Source organism: Schistocerca gregaria, chromosome 8 (assembly GCF_023897955.1).
Source record: "Schistocerca gregaria isolate iqSchGreg1 chromosome 8, iqSchGreg1.2, whole genome shotgun sequence".
Classification (NCBI taxonomy): domain Eukaryota; kingdom Metazoa; phylum Arthropoda; class Insecta; order Orthoptera; family Acrididae; genus Schistocerca; species Schistocerca gregaria.
Window position 1 is genome coordinate 89,167,711 of NC_064927.1, and position 22,318 is coordinate 89,190,028.

Sequence of the window (22,318 nt, forward strand, 5' to 3'; positions counted from 1 at the left end):
ATCGCCGTCATCAATCCTGTGCACTATATCGTTAGCGAATGTCTCTCGTGCAGTAATGGTAGCGGCGCTGAGGGGTTGCCGCGTTTGAATTTTGTATGGATAGAGGTGTAAACTCTGGCACATGAGACGATACGTGGACGTTGGCGTCAATTGGACCGCAGCTGCAACACGGCGAACGGAAACCCGAGGCCGCTGTTGGATCACCTGCTGCACTAGCTACGCGTTGCCCTCTGTGGTTGCCGTACGCGGTCGCCCTACCTTTCCAGCACGTTCATCCGTCAGGTTCCCAGTCCGTTGAAATTTTTCAGATAGATCCTTTATTGTATCGCTTTTCGGTCCTTTGGTTACATTAAATCTCCTTTGAAAACTTCGTCTTGTTGCAACAACACTGTGTTCTAGGCGGTGGAATTCCAACACCAGAAAAATCCTCTGTTCTAAGGAATAAACCATGTTGTCCACAGCACACTTGCACGTTGTGAACAGCACACACTTACAGCAGAAAGACGATGTACAGAATGGCGCACCCACAGACTGCGTTGTCTTCTGTCTCTTTCACATCTCTTGCAGCGCCATCTGTTGTTGAAAATTGTAACTACTGTAATTTCGAAAGTTTGTCCGCCTGAAAATGTACTGTTGCCCCAAGCATATTGCAACAAACGGTGTATTTCTATCGCTGATCGTTTAGTTTTCATTGCCGTTTCAAATATACCGGTCATTTTTGAAACATCCTGTACTTAAACCTAACTAACATAAGGACATCACACACATCCATGCCCGAGGCAGGATTCGAACCTGCGACCGTAGCGGTCGCGCGGTTCCAGACTGATGCGCCTAGAACCACTCTGCCACTTCGGCCGGCAATAATTTATTGTGATAATAATAATAATAATAATAATAATAATAATAATAATAACGATTGTTCCCCTTCAGGAGAGCGATTGAACTTGAATTCATAATTTCAGCTCCAGACGTTTTTCTTCTTTGCTTTCCAAAAACTCTTCATCCTCTCAGAATGCTCATTCTTCCGTTATTCTGTCTATTTTTTACCAGGCTGGCGCGATGTTCTTTCCTCAAACGTCACACTGATTTTATTCCGGCACTCAGTGCAGTCTTAGAGATTTTTTATGCTGATCTGCTGCAGATCCTCTATCCTCTGGCCTTTTCAGTCATTCTGTACCGCGTTTGCTCTGTTATAATATTGAATAGTTTCCTTGCTGTTCTGGAGTCTTCCATCCTGTAGATGTGTATAAAATTTTGCTCGGCGTTTTCTGATTTCGTCTGTTACTGTGTTGGTCTATATATAGAGCACGTTGTGTGGTCTCTTCATCCAACTGCCGTTTTTGTTGATTGCTCCGTAAATCTTCCTGAGAATTTTTCTTTCCTGCTTTTCTATTTCCCAAATTTTTGAATGACCGCCAATCACCATTGTTTCAGCTGCCTAGATCGCTTCTGGAAGAGTCACTGTTCTATAGTGCCTTAATTTTGCGTCTGTCGAAATGCACTTCTTGTTGTAATGTGTCTGTGTTAGCATGTAGGCCTTCTGAATTATTATTATTATTATTATTATTATTATTATTATTATTAGTAGTAGTAGTAATATTCATCGCAGGAGCTGCAGCGGTAGTAGCAGTACAGCCAGTATTAACTTTATTAGTTCATAATATTATTTACTCGCATTGTCATTAGTCACTAAACTCATTTTAATATTTGTCATATTAAAATTCTTATGCCTTAGCTAACTATGGCGTAGAAAGAACAGCATATGTAAAACCGCAGTCCGATGTAAGAGGGAACCGTATGGCTGTGATCAGATCAGGTTAAAGAAACATATTGAAAATGTATTTCGCGGACTCTCCCTTTAGAGTAATTTACGATACGGTTTCATCTTAATGAACACGCCAAATACTATCCAGTCCCGGGCGCTACTCTCTTACGAACTACTTGCTGATGTACCTGTTACCATAACACCGCATCAGAAGCTAAATGTGGTACGGGGATTAATTCTTCCCCGCGTCCTAGTGCTGCAGGAGGATGAACACTAAGAGAGACCAGGAATTCAGTTCGTATATCGGCGCACGTTAAAAAATGGTTCAAATGGCTCTGAGCACTATGGGACTCAACTGATGTGGTCATCAGTCCCCTAGAACTTAGAACTACTTAAACCTAACTAACCTAAGGACATCACACACATCCATGCCCGAGGCAGGATTCGAACCTGCGACCGTAGCAGTCGTACGGTTCCGGACTGCGCGCCTAGAACCGCGAGACCACAGCGGCCGGCCGGTCGACGTAGAGGCCTGTCTGACAACAAGGTACATACATACCTGTGCATCCTAATCTTTCCCTTTGAAAATCTTTGCTTCCATTAAAGATCAAAATGATGATTTAACACTGCGATGTAAAGCCGTATTTTCCACCCTCAGTGTGGTGCTTTAAATGCCATTGCTTCAGGCATAGTCGGCCGCTGTGACCGAGCGGTTCTAGGCGCTTCAGTCCGGAACCGCGCCGCTGCTACGGTTGCAGGTTCGAATCCTGCCTCGGGCATGGATGTGTGTGTTGTCCTTAGGTTAGTTAGGTTTAAGTAGTTCTAAGTCTAGGAGGCTGATGACCTCAGATGTTAAGTGCGGTAGTGCTCGGAGCCATTTGACCAGGTATTTTCTTCCCAGTGTTCATTCATGTCGATTTGTGGAAACTATGGCTGTCCAAATCAGGAAAATTCGCCACTTGCACCGCCCGCGACCTGTCAGTGTCAGCTGCGGAAGCGACCAACGCTTTGGATCCCCGAAGTGTGCCAGCCCAATCGAGCACGCATAGTGCAGGAACTGAAGTTTACCAATCCCCTCTCATCGAAAAAAAATACGATACACTCTCAGTGATACCGGCAGTCGGTCTCTGTGTGCCCAGTTCGTCGGTAGTCCATGGCGTGTTTACTCCCTCAACGCAGTCGCGCAAATACGCTTGACCGTGGGGGCGACAGGCCTTCACAGTTCCCAAGCCGCTCACTGCATCCTGCCAGAGAAACAGCATCCTCCTCCGGTCTTTACCGGTGACTGTGCTCCCTCTTCTTCGTTCGTACACCCACAGCGAATGGACTCTCGAACACCAAAAGTAGTGAAACAGAAGAAATCTTGGGAGAAGCTACTCTGGTGACACCTGAGGTGCTGTCCCCGCTCCGTCATGCCACTGGACTCTGAACCGATGTTCGTTGATGTTGTTCCTCCTCAACCAGTGTCAGACAGTGATCCTAGGGCGTGGCCTGTTTTTGTCCCCTCACACCAAACCAGGACACCCTCAACCTGCAATTCAGTGGAACTGCGATGGATATTACTATCACCTCCCACAACTACTAATTTGCCGCTGTTCAGTACTGTATCGCTCATCAAGAGTTGTAACTATGCAACTTGCTTGAATTTTGATCCAGCGCTGTTCACCTGGTGCGCTTGGTATTGGCACTTCGAGAGACTTTCACAGTGGTTAACATTCTCTTCAATCTCCTTACTGCATACACGATCCGCTAGCATTACTACAGTGCACGAATATGGATTATGCACCCCTTACCACTTTCAGTGCAAACTTTTCTGTCTCTGAAGTAATTCTGCAGTTAGATTGAACTGACCCTCAGCAATCACTACAATGATCAGGAATGGCAGATGGTGAAACAGCTGTCTGACAAATACCGTGCTTCGTGATGGGAAAATACTCCACAGTTAACTCTAGCGACCCGTCTAGAACTACTGTATGTCGATGTTGAGTATGGTTCCATCCAAGTTGCAAGGTTTCACATTCGAGTATCGAGCCTTACAAAGTTTTTATGCACAGGGTGGTTATAATTAAAGTTTAGATAGTTAAGAGGGCCCCCATGAAAAACGAGTGATAGTACGACAGTGAAACTCCGTGGCAACATTTGTAAAGACAAACAGAAGAGAAATAAGAAATAAACCATTTCCATATAAAAGGGTAATATTTGTTAATTGCGTATCATGTTTTTGCTCCATGTTACAAACGTTGCTCAATGCGACGATCAGCTACATCCACAACAGCGTGGAACACCACTGGAGATAGATTTCACAGATGTTCGGAGCACTTTTAGAATGTAGGACCATGGAATGTTCAGCTGTCGTGACACGCATAGTGCACAGCTTGCGTCTAGTACTATCAACCATGATATAACATTAACTTCAACAAAATCTGACGTAACTGACCGTCGGCTTCTCCCAAGAACAATTCCCGAATCGCCAGTTAATTCGAACTTCCGAATCATGTCCAACGCCGGTGCGGAAAGAGGACCTCTCCGTATTCCTTAAATCCACTGATAATCGCGAAGAGCACTAGCACTATTCCTGCTGTTTTAATAAAACGGCTTTACGATTAAAACCCTGGCAGCCTTGTGTAGATTAAAGTTCATTGTATGTGTCTATAATGCAAAAGGACGCTTGTTTCAACCCTCCGTTGCCGTACCAGTACCAGTACCAGTACTGGCACCTAACGTCAAGTCAAGGCACTAACAGTACTAACACGGCACAGTCTGAACATCAACTGTGGCTCAGCTAGTGGAATTTCAAGTACATCCACCCTGCATATTATTGGGTCCTGGCCATGGTGGCTCAGGCCTTACCTGCAGTTCAATCTGGAATGACCACCTGATAGCTGCTGTGCACCTTCTGACACTCAAACTTTTTTTGAAACCCATTTAGCGTTCAGTCTCACCGTCCACAGCACTTCTTTCAGCACAGCTGAGTATTAGATAGCTTTCTGCGATTTGTGGGATTTAAAATCAGATGCGACTTTTGCCCAGTAATATCGATGGCGAACCGACTATTCCTACCACACCGCCAGCGGTTAGGTTGGTAAAGCGACAGCTGCCACACCGTGCATAAACAGTACCACATGGTGTCACGCATTAGATCAGCTACATTCGTCATCTCTTAGTATTTTCTGGCGTGCAAGTTTTCTGCAGTCGTCACGTATTGTGAACAACTGTTTTGTGTTGGCGTTCCATTAACAACAACAGTGCAGTTTATCTGAGTACCAGATTCGCAATCAGTGTCGTCCAAGAACACGTTCACCGTATGTAAAGATAATGTTTTACTGCAAAATATTCCTCCGAATTCAACAATAGTAGCGGAGAATACGCCATGCCGCTCTGTTGTTGCAGATAAAACTCCAACAATGCAGTGAAGGAAAGCGGGTCTTTTGCTTTGGGTACAAAGAAATATTTCATGGTATGAAGGTGAACCTGGTACGAATAAGGCGAAGTTGATGGAACTTGCAGTGCTGTACAAGTAAAACTCTACGCCACCAGGTTGGCTAACTCTAATTAAGGCTTCCTCCGTATCTTGCTCATTGATATCCGGCTGAGAATATATGGGCTTTGGTGAACAGTAGTGTTGCAAAAAAACAAAGTGTTTTCGGTCACTGAGGTTAAAGTGCTGAGAAAAGAAGCCATTGCATATGTTACACTACATGACTAGCCCCAAGTTGTCAGCCATACCAAGAAGGTAGTTGAGGAGACCTGGACACATGAACAAACGAAGTTTGAGGAATACGTAATTTCTCTTGTTGCCGTGTTAAAGTCTCCTCTTGTACGGAGACACAGCAGACTGTACAAATACTAATGTCACTAACATTGTAATGAAATTGAAATTACGAGAGAGTCCTGAAACAGTGTATTATTAAACTAGCAACTGACGGCAGTGGTTTATGAAAAAGCTCATTCTCAGTATCAAAGTAAAGATGTAACTTCACTGACATTGTTACAAAACCCATAGCAATTCTCGTTTCACCAGCTATTGGTAGCCCTGAATAATTAAATTATTTTGTTTGAAAAAAAAAAAGTGGCTTGAATATCGCGCTACATGTATATGTGGAAGTTTCTCGTATTAATCATATGGCAAAATACTCTCCCCTTTACGTGATAGCATTTGCCAAGATCTCGTTTCGATGTCTCTTACCATTTCAGATACGAGGGGCTGATGAATATTTCATTCTGTCTTTTTCAGTGATGCACGCGTTCGTGACCGAGAGACTGGAGACAACGATATCCTTCAATATGTTGTCCTCATTTCATATGCAGCAACATATATCCTAACACGCACCAAACGCAGACTCATATCGACACCAATTGTTCTGTGGAAACTTTGTGAATTTCTTGCAGTAGTTTACCCAGTATAGAAATATCACAATAACTATGACGACTAACGATGTGATGGGCAGTTCATCGTCAAACTGACGAATATATGCAATTGCAATTATTACCGTATAGTTAGTTTAAAATCGTTTGAGGAGGATCGCAGATCGGCCTCCTTGCGTGGCTTGCTGTTCACGCAGTCGACCGAGCCTGACCAACACCGACCCAAAGGAAGGCGTCGCCGCTTGTTGGTGACGTCACGTCAGCTAGACACGGCGAACGCCAGGTCTGTTGCAGGCAGAAACGCCTGGGCGTGCTTATCACTATAAATCTCTTATTTTTGGACAGAATGTTTGGTATTGTTTTGGGTTCTGTAGTTTTATTTACATGAAAGATTTTCTTACTATCGTAAAGCCACAAATGAAGATAATAGTTCTGTATTACTGAATCCTGTCTAAACAAACGTACATCAATATGAGAAGATGCTTTACCCCATTGCAAGCTTCGGAAATTTTACATTCAAGTAACAATGTTTACTTGATCCATTTTGTTATCGAAACTTACCTCAACACCCTTACAATTAACTCGTTTCTTTTATTTATTTATTTATTTATTTATTTATTTATTTTCGCTTGACATCGTCACTGGAAATGTGAACTAATTTACATGTGTAAATGTCCAACTGTTGCCAGTCATTAGATTACAGTCGTTTTCAACGAAAGGAATTCTAAACAGGAAACAAAATAGCTTCATACATCGAAAATACTGCTGAGCTTAAACTTTTTTAAACATGCATGTTAGAAAAGATAAATATTCCCCTCTTGCAACTGAAAGGAGAAACTTTATACGATAAAAAATTTATTTGATAAAACAAGTATCTCTCTTTTGCCTCTTCTTCTGTCCCCCACCCCCTCCCACAACGTGTACAATCGCAAGATATTTCATTAACATTCAGTGCTCCCCACCCCATAGTCAACCAAGATACCTAAAGAAGAGCACCAATATGTTCACAGTTTCTTGTAAAAGCAACCCAGTACAAACGTAACTTCCTCAGATGTACAGATAAGGTAAAGAAGCACGAATTCTGTTGCTGCTGGACCATGAAGTTGTTTTTGTATGTCAATCCTTAAAACAGGTGCAAATTTAAGTTCAGGAGTACAGTATTTGTTAAGAAGTGTAATGAATTGCACAATTAATTGATTGCAGAAATCTCTGAGAACAATGTGTGTTGGTCAACTACGGCCAATAGTTTCACATTTTCCTGTGTCAGAGAGGAAGACACCACCATTATGAGTACGCCTGCAACAGACCTGGCGTCCGCCGCGCCTAGCTGACGTGACGTCACGAACTAGCGCCGAGGACTTCGTTTGAGTCGGTGTTGGCCTGACACGACGTGTTCCGGGGCAAGTAGGTAGGCGTGGGCTGGCATTACCGTCACCTGCTGACGCGTTCAGCGTTCGTGGCAGCTACGCTTCCCTCCACTCGGTCTGTACTGAACTGTCTGTCTAAAGTCACGATTACTTTTGTTAAGTGACCGAGGGGGGGGGGGGAGGGGGGGGGGGAGAGAGGAGAGGAGAGGAGTAGTGTGCCTCTTCCCGGAGACTGAGCCCACAGCCTCTAGATCCTCATCTCCCCTCACCCTCCCGAGGAGATTGTCACTATCATAGCACAGTGCAGCAGAAACCCAGTCATTCTGCTCTAATTTTCTTAACCACAGTAGATTATATTATAAGCTACGAACAATATAATAAGTTAATTCGTTGTCATCATTAGATTCTGTACTTCAGTGTTTATGATGATGATCAATATTAACAATGATTTGATGCAGCTCTGCCTGATAGTTGGTTCTGTGTTCTCTTCATACCTACATAACGGCTTGGCAGCCTAACTCCCTTGAACCATTTTACTGAACTTTGTTCTTGGTCTCCATCCACTGTCTTTACACCACCTCCCGTCCTCCTCCCACCACCTCCACCCTCACCCCCGCCCTTCACCCCTCGCCCTACAATTCCCTTCATTACCAAAGGGCAGGGTGGCGTATTTATTAAAAGTAGCCCGGCTCCCCTTTTAGTACCAATGCAATATTTCTATGTCTCATGTAAACAGCTGCACAAATGGACAGTTCTATGCAATAATCGATTGTTAGCACTCTTCTGCCACGGTTTCATCAGTGAAGTTAGACGTTTCTCCTTACGGTCTGCAAAATGACTTTCTCGGTAGAAGAATGAATTGATATTGTGGAAGCATATGAAAAGCAAAGTTCGATTGTTCTCAACGGCGAGTCGTCATCAGAGACAAGGGTACCGTCAGCGGTGCCCCAGCGAAGTGTGATGGCAGAGCTGTTCTCTCTGTACATAAATCATTTGGCGCACGGGTGGGCAACAATCTGCAGTTGTTTGCTAATGATGCTGTTGTGTGCGGGAGGGTGTCTATAATGAGTGACTGTTGGAAGATATAAGATGTCTTAGGTAAAAATTATAGTTGCTGTGACGAATGGCAGCTTCCTCTAAATGCCGAAAAATGTAAGTTAATGTCAGTTAAAGCAGTTTCTATTAAGAGATTAGAAGCAACAGACATGTGGTTCTTGCGCCGATTACTAAAAGTACCATGGATTGAGAAAGTGAGCAGTGCTGAAGTGCTGCATAGAGCCGGGCTGGACGGAGAACTAATGGGGACAATTAAAAGAAGAAAGACATCGTACCTGGGTCACATTATGAGAGGAAAGGAATATGAACTTCAGCAATTGATTCTAGGGGGCAGAATAGAAGGAAAGCGCCCACCAGGTAGAAGGAAGCAATCATGGTCTCAGAATATCAAGACATGGACTGGCATGAACAACTTTGAAGAACTGGTTCAACAAGCAAGGGAACGCAGCCTGTGAGCAGCCGACGCACTAAAAGTGTCTGGATCTAAAAAGAAGAAGAAGAATGCGGATGAGTAGGAAAAACAAACCTGTAGTGTTCGGGTACAGTATTACTAGACCCTGCATGACACAGTCACATCGTTTAAATATCTGGGCGTAAAGTTGCGAAGCGGTATGAAACGGAACGAGCACGTGAGGACTGTGGTAAGGAAGGCGAATGGCCGAGTTCGGTTTATTGGCAGAATTTTAGGAAAGTGTCGTTCAACTGTAAAGGCAACAGCATATACGACGCTCATTAGACCTATTCTTGAATATTGCTCGAGTGTTTGGGAACCGTGTCAGGAGTACAGAGAGAAAATTCAGAGGCGGACTGCTAGATTTGTTACCGGTACGTTCCAATAACACGTCAAGTATTATCGAGATGCTTCAGGAACTCAAATGCGGATCTGTGGAGGGAAGGCGATATTCTTAAATTTAGAAACCGGCATTTGAAGCTGACGGCCAAACGATTGTACTGCCACCAACATACATTGTGCGGAACGACCACGAAGATAAGATACGAGAAATTAGGACTGATACGGGGGCGTGTAGATAGTTGCGTTTTCCCTCGTTGTGTTTGCGAGCGAAACAGGAGAGGTAGTAGTATACAGGGTAGCCTCTGCCGCGCACCGTACAGTGGCTGGCGGAGCTCGTGTGTACATGTAGATTAAAGAAACTTGCGAAATTTTCGGGGTCAAGTATCCGGATAGAGGACTACCAGCGACGACAGCAACACAGAGTCTGTATAAAAGCTGCCGCACCTACAGATCAGTGCAAAATGCAAAACAAGGAATTTCTTCAATTCGCACATCAGAACTTATCGCAGGCGTTCGCCGAAGAATTATTCGGAGCCGAAATAGTCCCAACAGTTTCACGCAAGTAGGAGGAGTTGCCAGCGGATATTGAAAAGGGCGTGTGACTGTTGTGTAGCAATTACAGGACGATGACAGTCAGAAACGTGTAGATTACTGCATGTGGCTTTTGAATAACATCAACGGTGGTTCGCTAGACCCTTTCCATTACACGAAGAGTGATGAAGCATGGTTTCATCTTTCCGGTCATGCGAATTCATAGAACACGAGTCACTGGTCAACGATGAACCCTGTGTGTCAGCAACCACTCCATGGTAAGAACGGCGTTTGCTGCAGTGTAACAGGAACGCAAATCATTGGACCGATATTTTTTTACACTGACACGGATGCATATATGGAAATTTTTGATGCATTTTGCGCCCAACTCATTGACTACGAAAAACAATACTGTTGCTTCCATCAAGATGGAGCAACATGTCACATGCCTAAGGTATCCCCGGAACGAGTCCGTGACGTCTTCACTGAGGAACAAACTGTCAACAAACATCTATGGCCGCCACGTTCGCCGGATCTAACATAACGTGATGTTGATTTTTTTTTCCCCTATGGGCCTACTTGAAAAGCAAGGTCTGTGAAACAAATCCGCCCACAACAAGGAAGTGAAAGACATCAATCGTGAAGTTTCAATTTTCCTTCATTTACTTTATGCTTACCGAGCGAGGTGTCGCATATGTTAAGCATACTGGACTTGCATTCGGGAGGGTGACGGTCCAAACTCGCGTCCGGCCATCCTGTTCTAGGTTTTCCGTGATATTCCTAAATCGCTTCAGGCAATTGTCGGGATGGTTCCTTCGAAAGAGCACGGCCGACTTCATTCCCTGATCCGATCGGATCGATGACCTCGCTGTTTGGTCTCTTCCCCCAAATCAACCAAGCAACATTTATACTTAAACGCGTACTTTTATCTACGCCACCCTTTATTATTTGATGCCTCAGAATGCATCCACCAACGTACCCCGTCTTCTAGTCACATGGTGCCATAAATGTCTTTTCTTGTGTGATCAGTTGAGTGCCTTAATCTACCTATGTAAGCTCAACAGTTTTTGTCACATCACGTTTTAAAAGTTGCTATTGTCTTCTTGTCTCTGGTGTTCGTCATCCATTAGAGGAAAATTACTTTCATAAAAGATGTTTCAACACACAAATTTCTGGTAGATCTCAACGTCTTTCTCTTATTATTGGGTTGGTGCGTAAGTTCGTAGCATTTCTTCAGTAGTTTAATGAACTCAAGAGATAGACGTAATGGAGACTATAGTCATCAAAAATATGTCCTTCACTATTTACAGCAGTCTGCCAACGGTGCGGTAACTTTTCGATTCCACGGCTGTAGAAATCACGTGGTTCTGAGGCGAAGAACTCGTCGAGCCATTTTCGGAGCGCATTTTCATCCAGCTGTTCGATAGAGCGCGGAAAAGGTGACAATCTGAACGTCAAGCTGTGGGTGTGCAATGACTTCCCAACTCCTGTGTAGCATTTTGTGTCGGTGTATCACCATACGGGCAGATTATTATGGAGTAGCTTCCTTCGTGCAGTCTTGTTGGTCGTTGTTCTTGGATTGCGTCCCTAAGACGTCTCAGCTGTTGACAATAAATTCGGCAGTAATGGTTACACCTCAGGGAAACCATTCTTAGTACGCCCTACCACCACTGTTCCAACAGATGCATAACATTATCTTTAGTAGGTGCGCACAGGTCTTTGTGCGGGGAGTTGCTGCTTTGTTTGGGATCAGCCATACCTTTCTTTTCCTTACGTTAGCCCAAAGACACCATTTTTCGTCACCAGTAACGATACGGGATAGGAATGGCCGATGCTGTCCACGAGCTAGTTGTTGACAAGTGAGCAGAGATGAACATACGGCCACATGCTGATTTTTGTGATTTTGGCTTAGAGCATGCGGTATCCATACACCTGATTTTTGAATCTTAACGATTGTGTGTAAATGTCACACTGTGGTGCAATGGTAAGTTCATCATATTTGCCATTTCTAGAGTACAGTGACGTTGATTGTTGTAGATTGAAGCGTTTAAACAATCTTTATCAATCTCCGAAGGTCGTCCTGAACGTGGAAAGTTACTAATGTCAAAACGATCCTCCTTAAAACTAGAAAACCTTTCTGCTTGCCGTATTCTGTTCAGTGGCATTATCCCCACCTACGGCGCAAATGTTTCTGGCTGGCTTTGCCTCTGCTGCTATCATCCCTCTGTTCTACTCAAACGGATGAATATATTTGAACCGTTTCGATTTTTCACTTGGCATTCGGTTTTCTAGCTTCTACAGCGCCACTCACTATCTCCAAATGACAGAATAACAATACGTAATCTCAAACAGCAATAGGGAGCTAAAAATAAAAATGAAAATCGGTAAATAAACCCATAGAAACTGGAGTATCAACATGCAAAACAAAGATCCATACTAACTTACGCACCAACGTAATAAGAAAACTTTTCTCGCCATTGCCACTGAGCAAGCCGATACAGTGATGAGACGCTACACTCATATTGAGGAGGAAGGCGGTTAAAAACCGCTCCCACCTGTTCATATTTAGGTTGTATATGATTTTGCTAAATTGCGTAAGCCAGGTGACGTCTACGATGGTGCCTAAGTGCATAGTCCATTGAGCCGTCGGAGTCTTGATGATCAAAGTCTTGTAGGATAGCTATAAACTGATTTTGAAGCATAATGCAATTGATATACAGTGCGCAGATTTCCCAGTCATGTGTCTTCTTCCCCACATTTATTACCACCACGAACACTGTGATGACCAGATTCGGTTTCACATCAAATATTTTTTGTGAGGGTCACTCTAAAAGAAATGCACACTATTTTTTTAAATACATCTTTTATTCTATATCTTTGAAGGTTTTACATTGTGTATATACATCTTTTAGGAACAATATTTTCATTTCATCCCTCTCAACTGCCTTGCGCCATCTTGGAAGCAGCGCCTGTATACCCGCACAGTAAAATTCTGGACCAACCTGTTGGAGCCACTGTTTGGCAGCGTGCACAACGGAGTCATCATCTTCAAACCTTGTTCCACGAAGAGAGTCTTTTAGTTTCCCAAAGAGATGAGAGTCACATAGAGCCAGGTCAGGACTGTAAGGCGGGTGATTCAGTGTTGTCCATCCGAGTTTTGTGATCGCTTCCGTGGTTTTTTGTCTGACATGTGGCCGTGCGTTGTTGTGCAACAGCAAAACATCCTGCTTTTGCCGATGTGGTCGAACACTAGTCAGTCGAGCTTGAAGTTTCTTCAGTGTCGTCACATATGCATCTAATTTATGGTGGTTCCACTTGACATGATGTCAACAAGCAAGCGTCCTTCGGAATTGAAAAACACCGTACCCGAAACGTTTCCAGCAGAAGGTGTGGTTTTGAATTCTTTTACTTGGGTGAATTTGTATGATGCCACGCCATTCATTACCTCTTCGTCTCTGGTCAAAACTGATGGAGCCATAATTCATCATCTGTCACAATTCTTCCAAAAAATTGATTTCCACCATTCTCGTACTGTTCCAAAAGTTCACTGCATACCGTTTTTCTTGTTTCTTTGTGAGCCACTGCCAACATCTCAGGAACCCGCCTGTCACAAACCTTTTTTAACGCGAACATTTTCAGTATTCTCCAAGCAGTTCCAAAAGAACACTCACTCATGCAACATATATATTACTTATAAAATGTAAGTAAATTGAGAAATAATTTTAGGACCGTTCTGATAAAATGTAGATACTTTGTAGTAAAGGGTATCACTCACCAAAAAGCAGATGTGTTCAGTCACCGCCAGACACACAAAAAAGGAAGAAAACTTTCTAGCTTCCATTGTAATTTTCTCTCTCTCTCTCTCTCTCTCTCTCTCTCTCTCTCTCCCCCTCCCCCTCCCTCCCTCCCGCTCTCCCTCTCCCACCCCCGCGCACCTCACACTTTTTTCCATCTCCTTTACTCCCTTTGTCCATCTCCTCCGCACCCCTTCTCTGTCCACCTCCACATCCCATCTCTCTCTGCTGAGCCGTGCCCATATGTACATGTAGCTGCTGCAAAGGATGCAGATACAATAAGGCAACACACCTATTCTCAAGGGCAGCCTACACATTTCTTGCTCCTGATGTGTAGGGTGCACTGCATAGCGAGGTGGTAAGGCAGGCCCATGCAGTTCCCACACAATTTGCCTGTTATGCAGGGCAGCCTGTATGCCTATAGGCCAGAGGGTGAAGAAATGATTGTGCCCATATCTCCACTTCTGTTGGAGCTAGGAGGTTACAAACCCAAATGTGCTGATACTTAAGAGGCTTGCTGTTCCAAATTTAGTAAATATTGATCTAGGGATTTCGGACATTCACACATTCGATCAGAGGGAGTGAGAGGGAGAGATTAAACTTCAGATTAATTTAGGTCATTAAGACTTAAGGTAGCTGAATATCCAAGATGCAGCGAAAGTTCTTGGGCACTGTCGTGTTTTTATTGTAGTCTAGGAGGCTTAATCTGTCAGAAGACAGGCATAACTCTTGGTTTTGGGCTGTCTGCAGGTGGATCTGGAGAACAGCAGCGCCACAGTCGAGGTGGACTCAGGTAGAACGAATGCTGCGGCGTTGGTGGACGCTGTCGAGGATGCGGGCTTCACAGCGAGCGTCGCCACTGACGATGCGACGGCAGCTGCTGCCTCCTCATCCACCACTACTGCAGATGCTGCCGAACCTGCATCTGTGTCCACTGTTAGTGTGCACATCGAGGGCATGACTTGCCAGTCCTGTGTCCGCAACATTGAGGGGCTCATCTCTGTTCGACCTGGTGTGTCTCAAGTCAAGGTCAGTCACAGCAGCACTGAATTTCCACTTAATTTTGATGTCTCCTAAAGTTCATAATCATTGTATTTATTCAGTGTATAATTACTTTAAAACAATGAAAACACACAGAAATGCATTTAGGAAGTCACACTCTCATTTAAAATTCATAAGATTTCTGAGACTGAAGGCATCTCAACTGAGTAAGCACATAATGTACTGCACAGAAAATTAGCTATGAAGAAGCTGTGCAAGGTGGTTGCAGAAACTTCTCTGAGTAAGACCAAAAGCACATTCGGCATATCACATCTCACATAGTAGTTATGAAGTGATGTGTGTAAGACAAAAGTCCTTGCCATTCATTTATGTTTGTGTCCTTTCAAATACATCACACTACATTTTGACTCCCACAGCACCCGCAGTCTTTAGCAATGCTTCTCATTGCATCTGCTTGTTGTCCTTCTGCCTGACATATCACTTCTTGTACAGTAAAACTAGTTCACAGTGACTGCACTGAGTAACCGACAGTCCCTCATAATTCAAGGATAACATCACATGCTTAATAGCTACTAGAGTCTTCAGTATTTTTTAATGGGCTGCCCATCATTTTTTATGCCCCCCCTCCCCTGGCCCCCCTCCGCCCCCCCCCCCTCCCCCACACACTCTCTGTCTGTCTGTCTGTCTTCCCTACTACTGATTTGCTATGATTTCGTAGCATAGAATCATATATATTTTCTTTATATCTTATTGAAAAATGCCCCGTGTCTGCCCAATGTATCTTTCATCACTTGACAGACATTCTGTCTTACAAACTACTTCTTGTTGCAATTTATTCCTCCTCTTAATGTCATTACATTTTAAGCTGCATATCTCAAGTCTCTCACTTGGAATGCTAAATTTATGGTGTAACATTTGTATATATGAAGATGATTTGACAAGTCTGGTAAAAAAAATAAGGAAAAAAATGTTTGTTTCATAAACAACCTCCTCACTTCTCAGCAGTCTCCTTTGTGGGATGTACAATTGGTCCAGTTTTCCTCTTGCTTTTCCATCCCCCCAGAACAATAGGTTCTGTCAAGCTCTGCAAAATACTGAACTGCAACTATCACTTCCTTGCTTAACAAAAATTTCCTCCCGTCAAGCCGATGTTCCAACTTAGGGAACATGGAAGAAGTCATTTGATGCTAAGTCTGCTGAATAGGGTGGATGAGGAACCAATTAAAAGCCCAATTCATGCAGTTTCACCCTTACGATCGTTGGTGTGTGGGGTGGTGCAGTATCCTGGTGAAAGAGCGCTTTTGAGTTCGCCAATCTTGATCTTTTTTCAGCGTAGGGAAGTTTCAAATGTGCTTACTCAGTTGAGATGCCTGTAGTCTCAGAAATCTTGTGTATTTTTATTATCTACATCTACATCCATACTCCACAAGACACCTGACGGTGTGTGGCGGAGGGTACCTTCTATTCCAGTTTTGTATTGTTTGTGGAAAGAAAGATTGCCGCTGTGCCTCTGTGTGGGTTCTAATCTCTCTGATTGTATCCTCATGGTCGCTTTGCAAGATATACATAGGAGAGAGAAATATACTGCTTGACTCCTCGGTGAAGGTACATTCTCGAACCTTCAACAAAAGCTCTCACCTTGCTACTGAGCGTCTCCCTTGCAGAGTCTTCCACTGGAGTTTATCTATCATCTCTGTAATGCTTTCGCGATTTCTAAATGATCATGTAACGAATTGTGCTGCTCTCCATTGGATCTTCCCTATCTCTTCTATCAACCCTATCTGGTACGGATCCCACACCAGTGAGCAGTATTCAAGCAGTGGGCAAACAAGTGTACTGTAACCCACTTCCTTTGTTTTCGGACTGCGTTTCCTTAGGATTCTTCCAATGAATCTGTCTGGCATCTGCTTTAATTAATTTTATATGGTCATTCCATTTTAAATCACTTCTAATGCCTACTCCCAGGTAATGTATGGAATTAACTGCTTCCAGTTGCTGACCTGCTATACTGTAGCTAAATGATAAGGGCTCTTTCTTTCTATGTATTCACAGCACATTACACTTACCTACACTGAGCTTCAATTGCCATTCCCCGCACCATGCGTCAATTCGTTGCAGATCCTCGTGCATTTCAGTACAATTTTCTATTGTTACAACCTCTAGATATACTACAGCATCATCTGCATAAAGCCTCAGTGAAATTTCGATTTTATCCACTAGGTCATTTATATATATATTGTGAATAGCAGTGGTCTTGCACACAATATCATGGAATTTGTCCATGGTTTCCTTTTGGTGATCTCAGTTGGATGGTCAGAGTGCACTTCATCATCAGTACATATCTGATCATCTTCATATTCGTTAATCAAGTAGTAAATGTTCTTCAATAATGGTGCAGAGTCTGCACGAATTTCATCCAATTTTGTTTTGATTTGTCCAGTAGTCCAAACCCTTCAAATGAAAATGTTCAGTATCAGCACGAAACACTGTATCCTCCATTTTCTATCCCAGTTGATACATTCAATAATTCAAATGGCCGTCAACAATGAACTGAATGCTGCATGTTCTTGAAATTCTATCCATAATATTGGAATAATCAAGCTTACCAACCATGAAGGCACAGCAAAAACGTTCCAGTCTTTCATGGAAATTTATCACACTTGTCAAACCACCCTGTATTAGCCAATTTTTGTGAAATTTTACGTAATATGGTGCAGTGACAATTCTTATATCCTTGGGTTATTGTGCTTCTACCCTTTTCCACTCCTTCATAAGTTTTTTCCCATATTTGTTTCATAACTGTTGTTCACTGCTATCCAACTGATAATTTGTAACTCATTAATTTTTATTCTCTCCTCTGTACTTACTGGTACGTTTTCCACCATGTGCACTAAACATAATGGGTGATGTGATTCATTTGGAATGACTGCTGTTGACTTAATTACTGCCACCTCTAATCCATAAGATGGATGATATGAAAATCTAAAATTATCTTTGGACCAAATAGATTACAGTAAGGCATGAAAAGAGAGAGAGAGAGAGAGAGAGAGAGAGAGAGAGAGAGAGAGAGAGAGAGAGAGAGTGAGTGTCCAATTCCCTCCCCATTCTTACTAGACTTGTTCATTTCATTCATGTGGAAGAGACATAAATTCTCTATCCACTTTTTCCTTTCCCGTATAATAAATAGAACAGCTAATATGTATGCAAATATACAATAATTTTATAATTGGAGTTATTTACCAGTAAGAATGTTATAGACCTACCACATTGAAGTCGTTTGGAGACAGTCTTTCAAATTTAGTCCTAAAGAGTCAGGAGCACAAAAGACAATCCAGTAGAAATTACTGGACCACCAGTTTCCAATGTTCAAGGACTTGGTATTTTATTTTGTAGATATTCTCGTGTATCTGTAGACCCATATATCCATACAAAAATTGTCAATATTGATGGCTCACAGACAGCAGGAAAATGTTTATTGTTCATTATTACACACATTTTAGAAATAAAAAATTCAAATTGGTTTGAATGTCCAACAAATTTTTAAAATTATTTTATCTACTTTATTTAGCTGATATTTTTATAATATAATACCATAACATTAATATCTTATACCCATAAACCATATTATTATTTAGTGGAAGGAGACAAACAACAGCAACATTAGTTTGTTGAAAATGAAAACATTGAAGCGTGTTTTTCTTTTTTTTTCTTTTTTTTAAGTCAATATTTGTATAACCAGCTCCCAGCTATCTCTTGCAACAGGTTGTGTTGGAAGAGAAGATGGGCTACATCTGGTACAACCCAGCACTGACGAACCCGTACGAGCTACGCGATGCTATCTCGGATGCAGGCTTTGACGCGTGGTTACCCGGAGATGCTGCACCAGGCGGTGGTGGGGGTGGTGGTGATGGTACTGATGTCATGAGAGCTGCAGTTACACCCACTGCTACAGGTAAAGCCACCAAAGGAGTGTAGGAGGTGAAAGTGTGACATATGGCATGTTTGTAATCAACAGGGTTATGTCTTTTAGGTGTGAATTTCAAATGAAAAAAGGAAGGGAAAAGGTGCTCAAATAAGGTTGAAAAAGGGCAAAAGGTGCTAGTTTATTCAACTAAATCAATGCTTTCTCTTTCCTCTATTCTAGTTTATTGAATTACAGACAACAACATCAAATTTTCACTCGTTGAAGGAAAGAAAGAAACATGAAGCTGTTGTAGTTAAAAAGACGTTAAACACCTCTACAATTTTAAAAGTAAGTCTTTTTGTGTTAGGGGATAGTATCTTGATAGATGCTATAGCTTCTTTTGACATCCACAGAAACCAGCAGGTCAAAACCTGTATTCACTACAGATGTGAATTTCTCAGTGCTTGGATTCTCCTGAAGACTAGACTCAAGTTTGTCTTTGGCAAAGCCATCAAATTGCTCCCTCATGGAAGTAAAAATATCCAATTGTTTTTTCTTTTCCAGACCTTATACTTCTCATTGTTTAATAGCTGCAGTCATACTTTTAACTATGGACACAATATAGTTGTCTCTGCAAATTATGTATTTCTTCTGATAACAGAAGTTGCTGTACCTTGGGAATTGCACTTGATCCAAAGAAAGAAAAAAACTCTCTGATTTTGTCAAAATTCTTACACAACATAGCAGCACACTCAGTTCAAAATCCTCCAGGAGTAATGTCAAGGAAATTTGGAAGGGACAGGCCAGTGATCTGTTTGTAGGCAACAACATGACTTGGAGTTTTCAGTAGAGTCTTCTTCAGGGCTGAGATGAATTGATTTGCGATGTCATATTCATTCCTTATGGATTCACAATTCCTGTAAAGGGCATGAACCAAGCATGTAACATGCTTCAACTTAGGAAATTAATAGCTGAAACCATGTATGGATCCTGGTGCATAAACACAAGAAGTAATTTTTCAAACTCGACACCAGTAAGCTGGAGTTTTTGCAGAAGACCTTAATTGATTGCATTACTGCACTGGCACTGACTTTCTGCAGCTCTTAATTTTTTAACAACATAGGCTTAACTTTCTCACCTGCTAAGGGAACAACTAAAATTTTGAAAACCTATCATTCCATTGAGTCGATGGGTTCATCCACAATGCTTTCCATATCCCAATCACACTCTTTTCTCCCTGATTCTTTGTATGGTTTCTTGGTGAACAGGCTCCATATAGTTTTTTCTTAAAGTACTCTCATCAGGCATTGACATCTTTGTGTATTTTTAAAGAAATCCCTTGAAGGCTGGATGGTTCACCTTATTGAGAGGAATTCCTGCTTGTGTAAGAGCTGCACACAAATTACTGTTTAAGTCCTTCAAATTTTGATATTTTCAAGAACTCTGTTGAAGTGCATTTGATAATAGAGTTTGCTGTGGTTTGTTTGTTTAAAGAGTGTTATTCATTTGATGCTTAAAGTTGGAAATTTGTTGTTTGATGTGATCTCAGTGGTGTTTTCCATCGAACAAAATTCCTGAATTGCAGATAGTGCATCACATAATGGTTCCATCACTGTCTATGAAATCTTGTTTGAATTCCTGAGCAAGAACAATAAATCAGGCACTGGATACCTTGGCATGGTAAAATTTAGTAGTACACTTGTTTAGTAATGTAGCAAAGAGTGAACACCAATTCACTTGCTAACTCAATGCGACTACCACACAACAATCTTGCTCCCGCTAACTCACTTGCTGTCCATACTCTCTTTTATAACACCATTACAATGTTCTCATTCATGCTGGAACTGCAGTCTCAGTGATTCTTAGAAGCATAAAGCAGAATGCTGTCTCACTTCTCACAACAATGCAGGTGTGGTTACTGCTGTCTCTGCATAACCAGCCACCACCTCTATGTGAACAGGTAACGTCTCTTACTGTAACGAACTCACATTCGTGAACAGCAGGCTACTGATTCTGGTGGAATAGAATCACTCATTGTCATTTGCATTATTGTAGGCTACTTTATAGTGGTAAAGCAAGGGAAAGAGGTTTTGTCGAACACACAATTATATTCCACTGTTGCAGGTGTGCCTTAAACTCACACACAGCAAATACTGAGAGAGGTAGGATTCCTATTCACACATACGCAGTGAGCTGAGGAGATATTAATTGAAAGTTAAATATATTATATTGTCTAGAAATCTTATAGAATAAATCGGAATGAAACATAAAAGAAAAAAAAGGAGAGAAGTGGTTTATGGGAATGTTTCAGGTAAAAAGGTCCCAGCAAAGGGAGAAAGGTGTGTGACAAAATGTGTCTTTTTGCAGCTGGAAACAAAATCTCAAACTGTGATTTCTTTCTGAACAACTTTCATTCAGTCTAAGAAAGAGGGAGTGCACCTAAAAATCCAAAGCCTGGTCATCAGCATAGGTGTACAGTGACAGTGAGTCTCATGGGATATATGTTATCTTTAAAGCTTGTTTTATAAACTGATTTATGCTCTTTACTATATCTAAAGTAAATCACTGTCAGTATTTTTAATGTATCCCTGCATCATTATTCATAACACTTGAGAACAGTGTCAGAAAATTCCACACAGAAATCATGTTTGTTTGTTTAATTGCATATTCTGTTGGCCATGTAACTGATAATCATTATACCATGAAGCATGCAATGTGAACTAAAGTAGCTCACATTTCTCAAATAAAATTTATGTGGCTACACACTAGTCACTTACAGTTCCATGATTGACTCCTTCTTTGCCTGAAAAATTTGTTTATAGTACAGAATGTGGTGCCAGGAAAAACAAATCCAGTTTGCATTTTGAAAGGCTACGGTTATGCGTCATCCATTTTTACATCCAACAATAAAGGCAGAGAGTACAGTTTTTATTGCTTCTAGGTGAAAGTTGATCTCTAGAGAGTTCTGCATATGTATTGTTTCTTTCTACTTTGTATTTTGAACATGCAAGTTACATTCAAAGCCAAATTAATTGTTAAGAACAAACATTATCAGTGAGTGGATGTACTGTGAGACTAGTTAGTATTTCCAACTGCTTACGCAGCTGCACAGACTTTCCTTTTTAAGTTCTAAAAATTGTTGCCTCATTTTTGGAAGCCAACAGATTCTGTTTGTTATTTATGGATTATTTATGCCAAACAGTTGTCACCTTATCAATATTATTGAATTATTACATGCCAATTTGCGATTAGTTTACAGTAATACACTATGTATTGACCAAAAGGTTGGATTTCTTACACTTCTTAGTAGTAGTAGTAGTAGTAGTAGTAGTAGTAGTAGTAGTAGGTGGTGGTGGTAATAATAATAATAATAATAATAATAATAATAATAATAATAATAATAATGTAATGTGGCCCTTGGTCCATACTAACCCATATGCCGCTGGAGGTAATCAAAGTTATAGGTAATTGTCACCATTATTCTTTCAGATTCACAGAACACGACTCCTGCTACCGCAAAAAGAAAAATGGACGCAGATCTGGAGAATGGATCTGTACGTCATGGAGAACATACTGATGACAATCTCAGCAAATGCTTTTTACACATCAAGGGGATGACGTGTGCTTCTTGCGTGTCAGCTATTGAGAAACACTGCCGGAAAGTATATGGTAGTGCAATTACTGTTCTCCTTCCATTCTTTGGCTATCTGTACAGTTGTTTAAAATGCTTCCTGGTAACAC

General features: G+C 41.8%; 1 protein-coding gene across 8 annotated transcripts in view; it reads left to right on the forward strand.

Annotated features, from left to right (window-relative positions):
- The window catches only part of LOC126285025 (copper-transporting ATPase 1), a 535,387-nt gene that overhangs the window by 248,968 nt on the left and 264,101 nt on the right, over positions 1-22,318 (forward strand). For all 8 annotated transcript variants that reach the window (XM_049984341.1, XM_049984343.1, XM_049984345.1 and 5 more), the window contains 3 exons: positions 14,422-14,700; positions 18,436-18,625; positions 22,067-22,246. In XM_049984341.1, the coding sequence (XP_049840298.1) occupies positions 14,422-14,700; positions 18,436-18,625; positions 22,067-22,246 (649 nt within the window). The remainder of the gene's footprint in view (positions 1-14,421; positions 14,701-18,435; positions 18,626-22,066; positions 22,247-22,318) is intronic.